This window comes from Leguminivora glycinivorella, chromosome 1, assembly GCF_023078275.1.
Source record: "Leguminivora glycinivorella isolate SPB_JAAS2020 chromosome 1, LegGlyc_1.1, whole genome shotgun sequence".
Taxonomy (NCBI): domain Eukaryota; kingdom Metazoa; phylum Arthropoda; class Insecta; order Lepidoptera; family Tortricidae; genus Leguminivora; species Leguminivora glycinivorella.
This window is the reverse complement of record NC_062971.1, coordinates 30,620,268-30,636,280: the sequence shown is the minus strand read 5'-3', so window position 1 is coordinate 30,636,280 and position 16,013 is coordinate 30,620,268. Positions and strand designations below refer to the sequence as shown.

At 39.5% G+C, this 16,013-nt stretch overlaps 1 protein-coding gene across 1 annotated transcript in view; it reads left to right on the top strand.

Moving 5' to 3' along the window:
- LOC125242366 (DNA-binding protein D-ETS-6-like) overlaps positions 1-15,987 on the top strand; it is a 35,733-nt gene extending 19,746 nt beyond the window's left edge. The window contains exons 4-6 of the mRNA XM_048151172.1: positions 11,197-11,309; positions 14,242-14,388; positions 15,759-15,987. Of these exons, the coding sequence (XP_048007129.1) occupies positions 11,197-11,309; positions 14,242-14,388; positions 15,759-15,962 (464 nt within the window). The 3' untranslated portion in view covers positions 15,963-15,987. The remainder of the gene's footprint in view (positions 1-11,196; positions 11,310-14,241; positions 14,389-15,758) is intronic.
- The last annotated feature ends 26 nt before the right edge of the window (positions 15,988-16,013 follow it).

The window sequence follows — 16,013 nt, the reverse complement described above, 5'->3', positions numbered from 1 at the left end:
ACAAAATAATTATATTGAAGATGCTATGAAATCTCCTAAATATTTCCTAAACCAAAGAAAAACACATTTGTTTCTTTTTACTTAACCCCCGACGCAAAAACGACGGGGTGTTAAGTTTGACGTGTCTGTTTGTCTGTCTGTCTGTTTGTTTGTTTGTTTGTTTGTTTGTTTGTTTGTTTGTTTGTTTGTTTGTTTGTTTGTTTGTTTGTTTGTCTGTCTGTTTGTCTCTCTGTGTGTGTGTGTGTGTGTCTGTCTGTGGCATCGTAGCTCCTAAACGGATGAACGTGAAAGCTGAGTTAGTCGGGAGTGTTCTTAGCCATGTTTCATGAAAATCGGTCCACTATATCGGGGTTTTTTTTTTCAAAATTTTAATTTTGTGATTAGGTTATGGAATGAACTTTTAGCCACTACAGGTTTTTAAATATATGCTTCTCATTAGTTAGTTTTCTGTGGCAAGTCCAATCACTATTTTTCTTCTTGTCTTACCACTATCTACCTAACGCCGTGTCTTGCGTGGGCGACGGTCGCGCAACCGTCGCCGTCGCGTCTCATACTTCCATATCGATAAGGTTTGATTTCGTATGCGTCGCATCGCCGTCGCGCGACCATCGCGCGACCGTCGCCCACGCAAGCCACGGCGTGAGTCTCACTAAGTGTTGCCTCCTAGTGAGTATTGCCGACGCTTATCTGTTCTTTCATTCTTAGAATACTTAATTCGACCGATTCGTGCTAAGCATGCAGTTATCAACTTTTCCTCCCCGTTCCGCCAAAGCGATCGGAAACAATTTATCTCATAATAAGAGGTCGGCAAACCAAATAAAATTATTGGCCGGCACTGGACCTCCCAGAATAAACAAGATTGGCCTCTAAGCTCGCTGTTACGGAGGCGTTCGTTTCATGTCGCCGCCACGCCATTGGCGACGGGTGTTATTATAATGTGCCACTTTACATCTTCATACAAAAGGTCGTATCTACCTTATCTTGTTCTTTCTCGGTACATCATTACTGAGGATTATCATTATTTCAATCGGACTCGATCTCCCGTCTCACTCTCACCGCCTTCTGAAGTTAGTGAAGTTTGCCTTTTACTCGGCCAGGCCACGTAATTGGTGAGGAGGGGTTCTATGGCATTAAACACTTTTTCGAAACTTTCATCACTATCCTATCTATTCTATCTTACCTTAAATTTAAGCCGTGTTGTCCGTATAATGGTACCTACAGTTTTAGTGTTTATGTGGATGATGTATCGAAACACCAGAATTTTAATGAAATAATTTTAGTTGACCGAGAATCCAATAAGTACACAATGCTAACCATCACTGATTCAGTGCCAGAAGTGTTAACTTTATTAACAATTAGACATTCGCTCTTCAATTCATCAATGTCAAGTGCTGTGGAGTCAACCATTCTCTCCAACTCTCCTGACTATAAGTACATATAGATATTTATGTCTACGTTGTCTACCACTGAAAAGCATAAGAGCTTCGTTTTCAGCTCATAAATCACTCCATAAACCAATAATACCAATATATATATAAATGTAATCGTTTTTAAGAATACACAAATCGGATGATACAAATGTGTCCGATCTTGCGCATGCGTCGAATTGGCGCGGCCAGTGGCGCCTGCGCGGGTTCTTCCAGGAACACCGAACACTTGATCGAGGCGCCGAACTTAATCAAAATGGCTACTTATTTATTATGTACGAAGCGATATAATTATAAATTTAATTGTCGTTATATAAATTAGAGATACCTAAACACTAATATTTCAAAAATATAGGATAGGTATGATTACCTACTTAGGGTATTAAAATCTTGTGCTATTTACAAATTTTTTGACGGGCTGAAATTATTTGTCTCAATTATAACATTTATAACATTAACTTAAGTATTAAGTGTTCACCAAGTTCAAGTTTTGCCAAAGGGTATTTAGGTTTTGTGTTTATCGCAAATATAAAGTCCACATAAAGTCGTAGCGGACACATAATTAAATTTACTACCTTACCTCATACTGTTAACATTATACCACCCTGAATAAAATACATTCGCATTCACAAAATTAATTGACCAACATGCCATAAAAATCATTAAATCAATAGGTCTAAAAACAAGACCGTCACATTGCATATTTAAGATTCTTCGACAAGTGAATTAGACCTGTTCCTCCAACCATTATATTTGGGTCCATATGCTCTTACCTAGCTCATCTAAATTGGGTACACAGCCTCACTGGAGTGTCTCGGCAGACGGCCAGTTTGCCTTGACCCGCGTAGTTAGGTGGGTGTCATATGTGGCTGGTGTCCGGTTAGGATGGCTAGGGACCGGATTCCAGGCTTTCTCCTCTGAATCATAGCGGAATGCGGACTTCTCAGGTTCTCACGGTTACGGTACGCTGTTGGATAACTTATGGTTTTCAGGATCAAGCGTCCTAGCGAGACAATAAGGGATCATAATCTTTATTACAATCTTTTTTGCATAATTGTGTTGTTAAGTCAATGTTTATTTCTATTTTTCTTGGTGTTATACGAGTAGGTACAGTCACCGGCATAAATAAGTGGTGATTTTTAAACCTCACACACCACACGTGCACACTGTTTTACAAACAAATTGATAGTCGGATCCTTCTTACACATTCAACACCACATTCGTAATTTTGCATGCAAACATTTTGCACGCAAACATTTTGCACGCAAACATTTTGCACGCAAACATTTTGCACGAATCGCCCACTTGTGCCCGAAGTGGAAAAGCAAAGTAATTGAAATTTTCAACCCGACTATATTTTTTTACGTCCGTCAAATCGTGTTAGCCAATATATGTAACCCGACCCGCCCCGCGTCGTAAAAAGGAATCACATTCTTGTTTTAAGATAAAGCCATAATATGCTTAAATCACCTCGCATTCATTTCATATCACAGCCTCATTTCACATCACACCCACAGATTCACATATCAGTGTTTTTTTTTAGTATGAATAGGCAGACGTTTGACCACAATCACACCTGATGGTACGAGTAAGTGATGATGCAGTCTACGGTGGAGCACGATTACCTATGAGATACCTATTTACTCTTGCTTTAAAGAGACCTGCGTGCGTAGCCGAATGGCATTTCTCCAACGCCAAACGAAAACGAAACGCCGCGCCAGTTAGTCCGGCTCTGTCGCGCCAATACGCACGAGCGATAGAGATAGATATCTACTATAGCGTTTCGTTTCGTGAGCGTTTCGTGAGCGTTAGTGCCATTCGGCTACGCACCCTGGATTGTATTCATGAGGAAACACAGACTCAGGCAGGGCATTCCACTCCTTGGCGGTTCGCAAAGAAATGTTGAAGCGAAACGCTTAGTGCGTATTTTTGGAATACTAGCCGTGAAGCGATGCCGCATTGCCGATTGTCTGGTGGTCCTATGGTGAAATGGTGGTATGTATATCACATATACATACATAATTATGTACTGACATAATGTGAATTGGAATCACTGGCCCATTTGTTACTTTTATACTCATTAACGTGTCCAATTAATATAAGCAATCAGGTTAGTCACTAATATCTCGATCTATCTTTGTATTCTTTGTTATCTCGCCTGTTCTTTCGCCACACACTAAAGTATTCATTGAGTCTACCTTTAGCATAAAAACCTTCATGATAAATTATGCTATTTGTCAGCCTATGAGTTGGTAATGATTCTATGACTAAACCTCCACGGTTGACCAGTGACCTCGGGCTTCGACAGTGAATATAGTGATGCAGCAATATCTTGGTGGGGAATTCCTTTTCTGATGAATCGATTCCTTTCTTTATCTAGGCGATAATGTTTAGAGAATTAACAACCAAATCAGTTCCTGATTGCTAGGTTACCACATAAAATTAGCAGTATTTTACCGGGTAACATTCAAATATGTTAATAAAATTATATTAACTATCTATTTCAAGCACAACAGCTCATACTAGTTAACGTAATGTAACGTTTAGTTTAGTTACACCCTGTACCTACAGTTGTTTATTTATTGCAAACTGTGTAGCATAATATTATATTATCTTTCCATTTCACTGGTACACCCCGCGAACATATCTTAAAATGTATCATGAACTTTTATTGGGCAACTACCTACTTATAACTAGATAATCAATGAACCTAAATAAGAGTTCCAAATTAAAAACAAAATGTTATTTATGCATTTAAAGATAATAGGCAGATGGGATATGTTGCTCATTCATAGGATCCATTCACACTCAGCTCTTTAACACCAGCCATCGGCCATATTGTAAACCCAGCTTACTGCACTTTGGGAAACCCCAAATGCAACTAGCTCCGCTGAGTATACACATTTTAGCTGCCATGAGAGTTGATCAAATAAACTGATGCACAGTTTAGTCTTATGAATCATTGACGAATGACTAACCAGAGAAGTCAATGGCAGAATAGGATGTTATGTAACTATTACGAATTACGATGTTTAAAAGGTGTTACATAATGACTATATTATTAGGCACTAATGTAAGTGGACTTTACATGATAGACTAGGTCAGCGTAGCGGATCTATTTTGAAACCGACTTTTGCAAATTGAGTGAATCACAATTTATCTATATCTACTCAGTGTTAGGAACTATAGCTAGTAAGTCTATTACCTACTAACTTTTACTAGTTTAAGTAATTGTGGTTCGTAACTTACTTGTTTATGTTTGATTTGTGACATTTTCGTTTGGCAGTTTTGCAACAAACACGCTCTCTAACAAAAACGAAGTATTTATTATATTGCACAATTAAAAAAAAAATACAAATGGAGGACTTACTGCACTAATGCTTAAGGCATTCTCTACTAGTCAACCATTGGGCAAGAAATTTGCGAATGTGGGAAGTATCTATGCAAATTAATTGAAATAATAACTTTTAGGTGTACATCAATTAGATTCAACTTAGAAATAACACTCATAATTTTTTAAATACCTACGTTAAACCTGCTGACTATTGAAACGTCTTTATTATTAGAGTTTATAGTCATGGTGCTAATGTTATTAATTTTAAAAGTTAAACTTTCATGAAATTATGACGGGTCAACCCTTGAAAAACCTATCAAATTCGTTGCCAGCTCACCTTGAACTAAACCGTCTGTCAGTGTCACCCGAATTTAGCGTTCGCGAATTTTTTGGTACACGAATTTCCATACTTCTGGCCCTAACATTGGTATGGTTGGCAAAGCAGCATCGATTGTCAGATTTTTCTAGATGTAGTAAATAAATCACAGTAGTGTCCGTTTTAAAGGCAGTCTATCAAACATAGGAATAGTTATTTGTTATACAAGGGGGCAAAGTTGTATTTTAACGCCGAGTGTGGAATTGAAAAACGAGCAAGTGAAAGGATTCTATAGTTGAACCACGAGCGAAGCGAGTTAACACAAAACTTTTCCCCTCATTATAGCGAGGAAACTACAACGCAAAAAATGCGTTTATCACTGACTCCAGTAGTTCCACAGGTGGTAAATCATCTTTATTACTAGATTCACCTACTTTTATTAATTTTAAAGCAGTTAATTTGACTTTATTCAAGGTCAAATTACTTTACCCACTAGTGGATAAAATGCGTTTTTACCCGCAGGTATTGAAGGACAAAACACGTGTTTCCGAGCTAGTGAGGGGAAAGTTATTTCCACAACAGTCCATCGATGTCATAGGTTCTTGTTACCTAAATAGTCGTCGTATGTCACTGATGTCAGAGGTTCTTGTGTCGAGAGCCGGGGCTAGAGTGGCCCTCGGTGGCTCGGAGGAGGGCCCGGTGGGCGGGCCGCGAGGACAAGTCCCGCCTTGCGCCGGCCCCGCCTGCTTATCGCAAGATATGCCTTAAAAGATAAGACGGAGCGGTCAATTAGATGACCGATCGATATCATTATATTATTGTGTTATCAATTTAATAAATAAGTGCAACTAACTTAATATAGGTACCTAATAAATTAAATTAATTTGATTTGCCATTATTTCAATGAAGCTGTGTCTGAATTTTCAAAATAAATAATACTAGCTTTTGCCCGCGGCTTCGCTCGCGTTAGAAAGAGACAAAAAGTAGCCTATGTCACTCTCCATCCCTTCAACTATCTCCACTTAAAATATCACGACAAATCGTCGCTCCGTTTTGCCGTGAAGGACGGACAAACAAACAGACACACACACTTTCCCATTTATTCCTACCTGATTGATGAAGATGATACATAGGTACAGATTAGGTCGGTAACAATTCAACTAATAATTAAGTTGTAGGCACAAGGCTGTAATGCATTGTAATGCACTGTACCTCCAGTATAACAGTGATTTGCAGCATCAGGGTGAATAATGTCACAATTACAGTCGAGTTCATAAATATGTGTACATTTCTTCACCTTAACTCGTTGGAATTAGATAAAGAATGTACACATGTTTATGAACTCGACTGTACATATTCATATTCATATTATATTTGTATTTTCATGTGAAATATGACAGGTCGGCTGTTCGCGTTTTTGACAGGCGGTAACTGTGAGGTAACCGAGAGGGGGTAGGCGGCACTTTCAGCGGGGAGCGGGAGTGGCCATACTGTACGATAGCACTCTTTATTATACTGTGCTATAACACACTAGGCATCCATCACCATCAGTCCTTTCAAAGATTCATAAGTAGTACCTATACAAACTACAATGTGTCTTTATAGCTAAAGGTGCCAAATTACTTCTGGGTTGACTCTCGAGTATTTCGGTGAACCTCATATAGTAACTTTTAAAATAATTGATGGTTCTTGAATATTTGCATCTAACGGTTATATCCCAACCCCGGGTGCCCCCGCTGTTGCCTACTTCGTAATTTTCATCCCTTAAAAATATTTTTTGCCCTAAGCTTCTTGACTCGCCTAGCGACTTTTATTATTTAAGATGGAGGTTCGAAAATATTATAATTAACTAATTCTTCAGATATTAATTTAACACAATTTAAAGTTCCCCGCGCTCTCTTGTGCTTCGTGCCGCCGTTGCCAAATCCGTTCTAAACATTTTCTCGGAAGCGTCCGCCGCCATGTTTCTGTCTGTCTATCTACTTTAATAAAAACCCCAGCTCAATTATACTCTTTTTTTCGGTCACGTATGTGATATATCGCCGATTAAACGGAATCCAGCAATTGAGCTGTTTGTAATTTATTCATTTTGTAAGGGCATCGAGGTGTCTTTCATCAGGTCAAGTGAATCATGTTCGTAACCTGGATAAGTAAATACCTATTAGGTACGTTATTATATATATAGTCCTCCACATCGATTTCGATGACGGCGACCTCAGCAGTCAAGAGTTTTCCCTCTTGTGAGCTCTTATGTGGCTATCCAGGCCAAACTTGCTCTTAAAAATTCGATCACACTCACGGCAGTACAGTTGACCAGCCGTGTTGTATGTATACACGTAGGAGGGCTTAGGTCTTTCCTTACGTAATTGGCGCTTACGTAAATGATTAAAAATTGATTCATTGAAATTGTGGCCGTATTACGTACATTTATGCCAAAAAGTGTTTGCAGTTTTTGCATAGGTAAGCTGTAAGCATTACCCACCTAAATAAAGAAATATCTCTGTCGCAACACGGAAAACAATTGTCATGTCAGTTCGCGACCCAGCCACAGATTACGTGACCTCTGAGCCCTGGGTGGGACCCCGACAGCGAAGCCCCGATATTGCCCCCGCATGCATTATGCATGGTAATGCTTCTGAGCTTCTGACGCATGGGGTGCTATTCGCAGTTTACAAATCTGATCTAGATTCTCGCTAGTTTCAATATTACGATTACCTACAGTCATGCCATTTTCGTATAATTCTTTGTGTGTTGATTAGTGATTATTCAATGGTGAAACTTCGCTAAAGCTACACAGAAAACAATCATCATGTCAGTTCGCGCTCCGGCCACAGATTATGAGACCTCTGTGCCCTGGGTGGGACACCGACCCGACTGAATATGAATGCTAACAAAATATGTCACAAATTCTAAAAGAACAGAACATATAGCAATGCTCGTGTGGTTGAGGTAAATTGATTGCATAATTTGTGTTTCCCCTTCCATACTTGTGATGAAGATTGAGTAAGCCACACTCCGGGACGCCGTCAAATAACGCGGGATTACTGCGCACCGGGAGCCCGGGACCCCGGGATCTACGGGATTAGCGGGATTAACACTGCTTACGGCTGTCGCGTGCATTATTCGTTGCGACTTTATTCAATTATTGCGTTCAATGTTTTTCTTTGATTTAAATACTTATTTCGATAGTTAGTCACTATAAGTGTGCCGTACTGTCTGGTGCAAGGGTGCAACAGAGGTTAGATATTATTTTTAACTTTCGACGCAAAATGAGGGGTTATGATTTACTGTGTCTCTAGGTATCTGTCTATCACATCTCTTAAAAGAATTTAAATGCATTAGTTTTTAATATGAGGTAAGTTTTTTAAAAGTAGTTTTAAGTAAGACACGCTTTATCAAAATTTGTTTAGTAACGTTATTTGTGTTAGTCATAATTTGGTTTTTCTCAAAAACGGGTGACTTCGCAGGATTGCCATAAAACAAACCTAACTATAGATGCCATAAACGAACACCCTGAAAATTTTAACCGTTTCAGAACTATGACTAATGATAATCTGGCAAATCAGTGGCAATCATTATGTCAGTCAACTTTAACTGGTAGAGAATGCCTTGTGGCATTACTTACGCTTATTGGACGTTGTATTTCTTTTGTGAAATAAACATTAAATAAATAAATCAAAGGGATCCGGTATACATTTTAATAAGGCACGTTTAATTTACTTTTCCCCTCACTAGCTCGGAAAGACGTGTTTTGTCCTTTAATATCAGCGGGTAAAAACGCATTTCATCCACTAGTGGATAAAGTAATTTGACCTAGAATAGAGGCAAATTTTCTGCTTTAAAATTGATAAAAGCGGGTTAATCTAGTGATGAAGATGTTTTACCACCTGTGGAACTACTGGAAGCAGTGATAAACGCGTTTTTTGCGTTGTACTTTCCTCGCTATAGTGAGGGGAAAAGTTTTGTGTTACACACGAGTGCAAATGTATTTTACTTCTCGTGTATTGAAAAACTCGCAAGCTCAGGATTCTATTCTCGAACCACTCGCTTCGCTCGTGGTTCCACTATAAAATCCTTTCACTTGCTCGTTTTTCAATTCCACACTCGGCGTTAAAATACAACTTTGCGCTCTTGTATGACAAATAACTATTAATTTAAAGCGTTCGCCAACAGAAGAAGTTTTACTTTCTGCGAGGGTGAATGGTACCCATAACCTGTTTAATGGCCTCATTAGCACACGAGTGGGCTTCTTTATCTGGCTTAAGGGCGGGCGGGGGCGGCGCTTCCGGTTCCGCTTCCGTCACTTCGCGGCTTCCGGTCCCGCCGTGTGCACATCCGGTCGGGAAATCTAATCTTTATAATAAATAAGCGACTTTTTATTTTGCTTACAGTATTGAATACGTGTAGTGAAAATACTGTAGAGATTTTTCTCAAATTTTAAGTCAAGAATATTGTTGTTTAAACTTGGGAACAGTGCATTTACTTTCATATAATATATCATTTATGAATCTATAAAATTAAATCAATTATCTAAATACGTATTTGACATTTCCTTTTATTGTGTTATAGTTAATTGTTATTTTACGTGTACTGTTTCCAACAAAGGGATTCAAAAGTGAGTGTGTGTGTGTTTAAATAGACTAGTGTGTTTGTTAGTGACGGTTAAAGTGGTTAAACAAACGTGAAATATGACTGTCCTACTCTTGTAATGGTCGCACCATGTTGTGGCTTAGTGCCAGCGACCGCCGCCTACATCATCTCTACCATGGTAGGTATTATACCCAACTCTGAAATATTTTGCTGTTTATCTTTATTGACGACCGGTCTGGCCTAGCGTGTAGAGACCCTGCTACGCCGCGGTCCCAGGTTCGAATCCCGGTAAGGGCATTTATTTGTGTTGTGTGATGAGCACAGTTTTTTTTTTTTTAGATGTAGAACATGGGTAAATACAATGATGGAGCATAACAATAAATACATAGAATCACCATGGTCTTGCCAATAGGCGTACAAACAGTGTTCTTGAGTCATGGATGTTTTCTATGTATATAAGTATTTGTATATTATACAGTATGTAAACTAACGAAAACCATTTACTGTAACCCGTAAATGTCCAGGTGATACTGAGAAACTTTTACTATGGGACCAACACCCAAAACGCGAAATAAAAATTTACTCTCCCATAGGAAATACTTACTATAAAATAAAACTACCTATGAAACTGTCAGAAGATATTTTCGTTATTTCGGGGTTGATCCCATAGTAAAAGTTTCTCAGTATCACCTGGACATTTACGGGTTACAGTAAATGGTTTTCGTTAGTTTACATACTGTATATATCGTTGTCTGAGTACCCACAACACAAGCCTTCTTGAGCTTATTGTGGGACTGAGTCAATCTGTGTAAGAAAGAATGTCCTATAATATTTATATTTATAATTATTTATTTATTATTTATTAGGCCGGTCAGATGCATTAGGTGACCTAGCCGATATTCGTGCCACGATGACGTGTTCATATCATATCATTTATTTAATCAACCAGAATAGATCACAAAGATGTGTCGAGGATCACGAGCTATTTTTCATTTTTTACTTGTATTCCTACCTTGTAAAATACTGTTAAAAAATTATATCGCTAGACTTAAGCTGTAATTACACCTTTTAAGTAATCAGACATTTAGCGTAGGTCTCGTATGTTTGTCTCAAATGTTGTCGTATTTATGTCCGGACGTTTTTCTCTACATGACGCATTTATTACCCTATTCTTGTGAAATTTCGCAAGCTGGCTACTACCGTACATATTTTTGAGCAGTTTTAGTTTTTGCAACATGTTCAAAATGTCATAGTCTACAACTCTTAAAACTATTATGGACTCATTATAGTTTTCATTTTAGTAATAGTTCTGTGTTCAGCTTCAGCCATGAATATCCCGAAAGCTTTACACAAGTACCGACGCATCTTACCTAACTCTTTGGCGTTAGTGCAACTGAAATCAGGGTACAGTGATCTTTTTCACTCCGTATTTCCGTAATCCGTATATTCCGTATAATAGTCGAGTTGGTCTGTGTTCCTTCGACATGTTTACAAGTTACTATTATTTATTATTTTTGTAATTGTTGTAGACCCGTACGCGTCCCTGAGTTGCCGCGGCGGCGCGACTGCAGGCGGGCAAGTGCAACTCTGGCAGTTCCTGCTGGACGAGCTGGCGCAGGGAGCACCTGGCATCTGCTGGGAGGTGAGTGACACATTACTTCTGTAGTTGTAGACCCGTACGCGGCCCTGAGCTGGACGAGCTGGCGCAGGGAGCACCTGGTATCTGCTGGGAGGTGAGTGACACATTACTTCTGTAGTTGTAGACCCGTACGCGGCCCTGAGTTGCCTGCAGGCGGCGGCGCAGGGAGCACCTGGCATCACTGCTGAGAGGTGAGGTGAGGCGGGCAGATGAGTAAAAGTGCAACTGGCAGTTCCTGCTGGACGAGCTGGTGCAGGGAGCACCTGGCATCAGTGGCATCTGCTGAGAGGTGAGGTGAGTGATACATTGTGTTCATAAATATGCTGTTGTTTTTCTAGAATCGCAAAATATGATTGTAAGGGCAGATGAGTAAAATCATAACTCAATTGATAAAACGAACTAACATAACCACAAAATTAAAATTTTGAAAAAAACCCCGACTGCGACATAGTAGACCGATATTTATGAAACATGGCTAAGAACACTCCCGACTAACACAGCTTTCAAACAAAAAAAAAACTAAATCGAAATCGGTTCATCTGCTCGGGAGCTACGATGCCACAGACAGACACACACACACACACAGACAGACGGACAGACAGGCATGTCAAACTTCTAACACCCCGTCGTTTTTGCGTCGGGGGTTGAAAATGGAAAAAAAGATTCTGAGAAACTAATAGGTTGTATGTAGTTAGCGCCATAAATGTTTACGTGCCTAGACCTCATTTTTAACCGACTTCAAAAAAGGCTCCCCGATATATAACCCCGAGATGGTCCATTGCCACCAAGTCAGGGTCTGATGATGGGATCTTGGAGAAATCGAGGGAACTCTTCAAATGTTATAGGCACATGTAATGTTTTTAGTGTATTTTTCAAAGGTACACCAGTATTTTCGCTTGATGGTAATAATTTTATGTGGCTGAGCTGATGATGGAAGGTCAACTCCTCAATGGTTAAGAGTTAAAGGATAATTCTTTCACTACTGTACGCATATTCGGACTGATACTTATAATATCAATAGGAACCACTAAAAATCAATAAATAAATAAATTTTTTAACAAAAAATAAAACCGCCTTCAAAAATAAGCGCGTTAGAAAACACGGAGAAACTAAAAAGCAAAAAATAATAAATCATTGAATTTAGATTTCTTATCGGATTGCAATAATCTAAACATCCAAATTATAAACAAATCAATTATTTTTGGAGTCGGGGCCAGCCTGAGTATGGTTGGGTGGGGCAAACAGGCAATAAGTATCAAGGCGAGGAACAGGGCTGGTACCGACTACAAAAATATCTAATTGATTTGTTTATAATTTGTATGTTTAGATTATTGCAATCCGATAAGAAATCTGAATTCAAAGGTTTTTTTGCTTTTTAGTTTCTCCGTGTTTTCTAACGCGCTTATTTTTGAAGGCGGTTTTATTTTTTGTTAAAAAGTTTATTGTAATCAACGAAAAATAAGAAAATTAAATTGAGTCGTGTAGCCCTGCTACGACGTAGCAAAACGTTCGTAGCAGGGCTACACGCTATAGTTTGTATGTTAGTTATCGAAGGCCTTATTAATGTTTTCGATACGCTTATCTAATCGACACTAGAAAATACTGCGGGAAAATTATATTGCGTTTTTCCATTTTTCCTTTAATTTAAAAATATGTAATATCGCTCGCAGACGATGATAAAAAACAAATTTAGTATGGGTTAGCACATTGTTACTGGCGAATTCTCAATGTAAATTGAGAATTCGCCAGTGCCTGTTAAGATCTATTCTTACGGGTAGATGTTTGCTATAATGCCACCCTAAGTGCGTTTTCACATTATCCGATCCGATATCGGATGTCGGACCGATATCCCATACATTACAGGCGCCATCTTGGATTTTTTCTATTGAAATCCTTCCGACATCCGATATCGGATCGGATAATGTGAAAACGGTCTAAGGCGGTTGGGAATTGAGGGAAGGCATGGATAAATTCGCACACATCCAGCAGGCCTCCGTGGCGCAGTTGGAAGCGTGATGGCCCCGGCAAGGCCAGAGGTCGCAGGTTCGAGTCCTGCCGGAGGTGTGAATTTTTCCATTTTTCCTTTAATTTAAAAAATATATATTGCGTTGCAAAAATCGCGTCGCTTACGGGGTACGCTCTGAGGATGGGAATATAGAAAAGGATGTAGCACATAGAGTAAATGTGGGTTGGCAAAAGTGGCGATCGTTGACCGGAGTCCTATGCGACGCTCACATGCCGGTTCGTACCAAAGGAAAAGTCTACAGGATGGCGGTAAGACCAGCGCTACTCTACGGATCGGAATGTTGGCCGGTGAATGTAGATAACGTGCAAAAACTTCACACGACGGAGATGAAGATGCTTAGATGGTCGGGAGGAGTCACGCGTCTAGACAGAGTCCGAAACGAGTACGTTCGTGGCAGCTTTAAGGTGGCTCCAATACCCGAAAAGCTTACAGAAAACCGTCTAAGGTGGTTTGGGCACGTGATGCGTAGGGATGATGAGTATGTCGTCAAAAGAGCTCTCGACCTGCCGGAGAAAAAGAGAGGCAGAGGACGCCCTCCGTCAACATGGTGGACCAGCATGGCCAAGCTCCTTAAAACCAATAATTTACCTGACCCGACAACCCTCGACAGAATGTCGTGGCGCACAGTAATTAGGAGAGCCGACCCCACTTAAAGTGGGAAAGAGCAAGGAAGAAGAAGAAGATTGCGTTGCAAAAATATTTTGTATGTTTGTCTGGGTACAGATCTGGACAAGCTTTTTAGGGTTCCGTAGTCAACTAGGAACCCTTATAGTTTAGAAGCTTAACTAACGCATTTAAGTCTATTACTTATGAACGTAAAGTTCCCACGTTTAAGCGTCTACGAAAGAGATTCATGTAGTAAACGCGTTAAGACTGTTATTTTCATTGATTTTTTATATTTTTGTGCAGGGTTCTCCAACCGACGGCGAGTTTCGGCTAAGCGACCCGGACGAGGTGGCCCGCCGGTGGGGCCGTCGCAAGCAGAAGCCGTCCATGAACTACGACAAGCTCTCCAGGGCTCTGCGGTACTACTATGATAAGAACATCATGAGCAAGGTGAGTTAAGTACGTGACAATGAGGAGGCACACTGCCTAGGCATGTCACTGTCATTCATAGTGGGAGAGAGAAAAAAATATCATCTTCTTGCTTTCACGTATGAAATTCTTTATCTGTGCAATGGACTAATAAGATGGCGACATCTGTCATAACCTTTGAGTGTGCCTCCTCATTGTCATAACGTAATATTAGTTCAATTACCTAGTAGTACTAACTTACACTACAGCGACCGCACAATTCGTCTTCCTCGCAAGACAGATTTGCAACCTAGCATTTCGGTAATATTTCACAAAATATTACTACTAAAATCAACATTGCAAACGCGAAACACCGACGTGACGTGACGTGTGACGTTTTTTTTTGAGCAACTTTATCAAAAATAAACTTTATATTTTGAAAGGTAACCTTTGAGATGTCTTGAAGCGAACAAAAAGAAACCATAATTAATTTGTTTCTTTATCACGTACCGTGTCAATGATTTCAAACGTCTTTAGTTTTATTAGTCTCAATATTTGTCTGGATTTTTAGGGCGTCTACGTCTCTGAACTGAACAGTCAAAAATAAACAGAAACGTTCTCATCTTGTTGATAATTAATTACATTTTATGATGACTGCAGGTTTTTAGCGGGTCCCTCCCAATTTTAAGCTCCGCCCCGTAACCTGTTGCAATTTACAGAATGCCTTATGTCCCTCGAAATCCCAAGTAACTTATGTCATTTAAAATTTTGACAGTTATTACACCCTCCACGCCACTTGTAAATTATAGCGCCAAATAATACGAACTCATTTGCATATAGCGCCAAATAATAAGTGAGGTAAAAAGAGCACAGGCTGAAAAGTAACGCGATCGCTTGGTGCGACCTTTTAAATTTGCTTTTTTATTTGTTTTTTCGTCGCAAATATTTTTTATTTTGTGATGAGTGTTGAATTTAATTTACTTTTATGTATGTGAAATTGTAAAATCAATGAAACATTGATTAAGTAAGCAAGAATGCTGTAAAGTTTTTCCTAACAATAGGCAGGTAATTATTATTTGATCGGGTTTTTAATTTTATAATGTGCATTAGTACAAATAAAGGTTTCTTATATTATAACTACGTAGTTCTGTTGATTAGATAAATATCAAGAGATATTCGTATCAGGAGATTAAGTGCCTAGTTAACTATAAGGGTAATACGAGTTTTTTTATTTATTTTACGATATTAGCATAATTATTGATTGGACTATAATGTTACATTTCTCAACTTCATTTTAGTAAATTTCCTTTTTTTCCGTGCTGTCCCAATTTTTTCCTTTGTCCCATGACCATTAAGACAAAACACTGTTACTACCAACAACCTATACCTAATTGACAATTTGTGCAACACAGGTTCACGGCAAACGCTACGCCTACAAGTTCTGCTGGCGAGGACTGGCGGCAGCTTGCCAGGCGCAGACACCCGACGCGCCATGGCCGTACCTGGCACCGCGGCTTGACCAGGCGCCATTACCTCCACAGGTGTCAATGGCGTCACAGACGCCACAGGCGCCGCACGCTTCACACGTTCAAGTGGCACATATGCCACCGCACTAGGCTACAATTTATGCTAATGTCTACACGTCGCAGCTTGAACATGCACCTCCA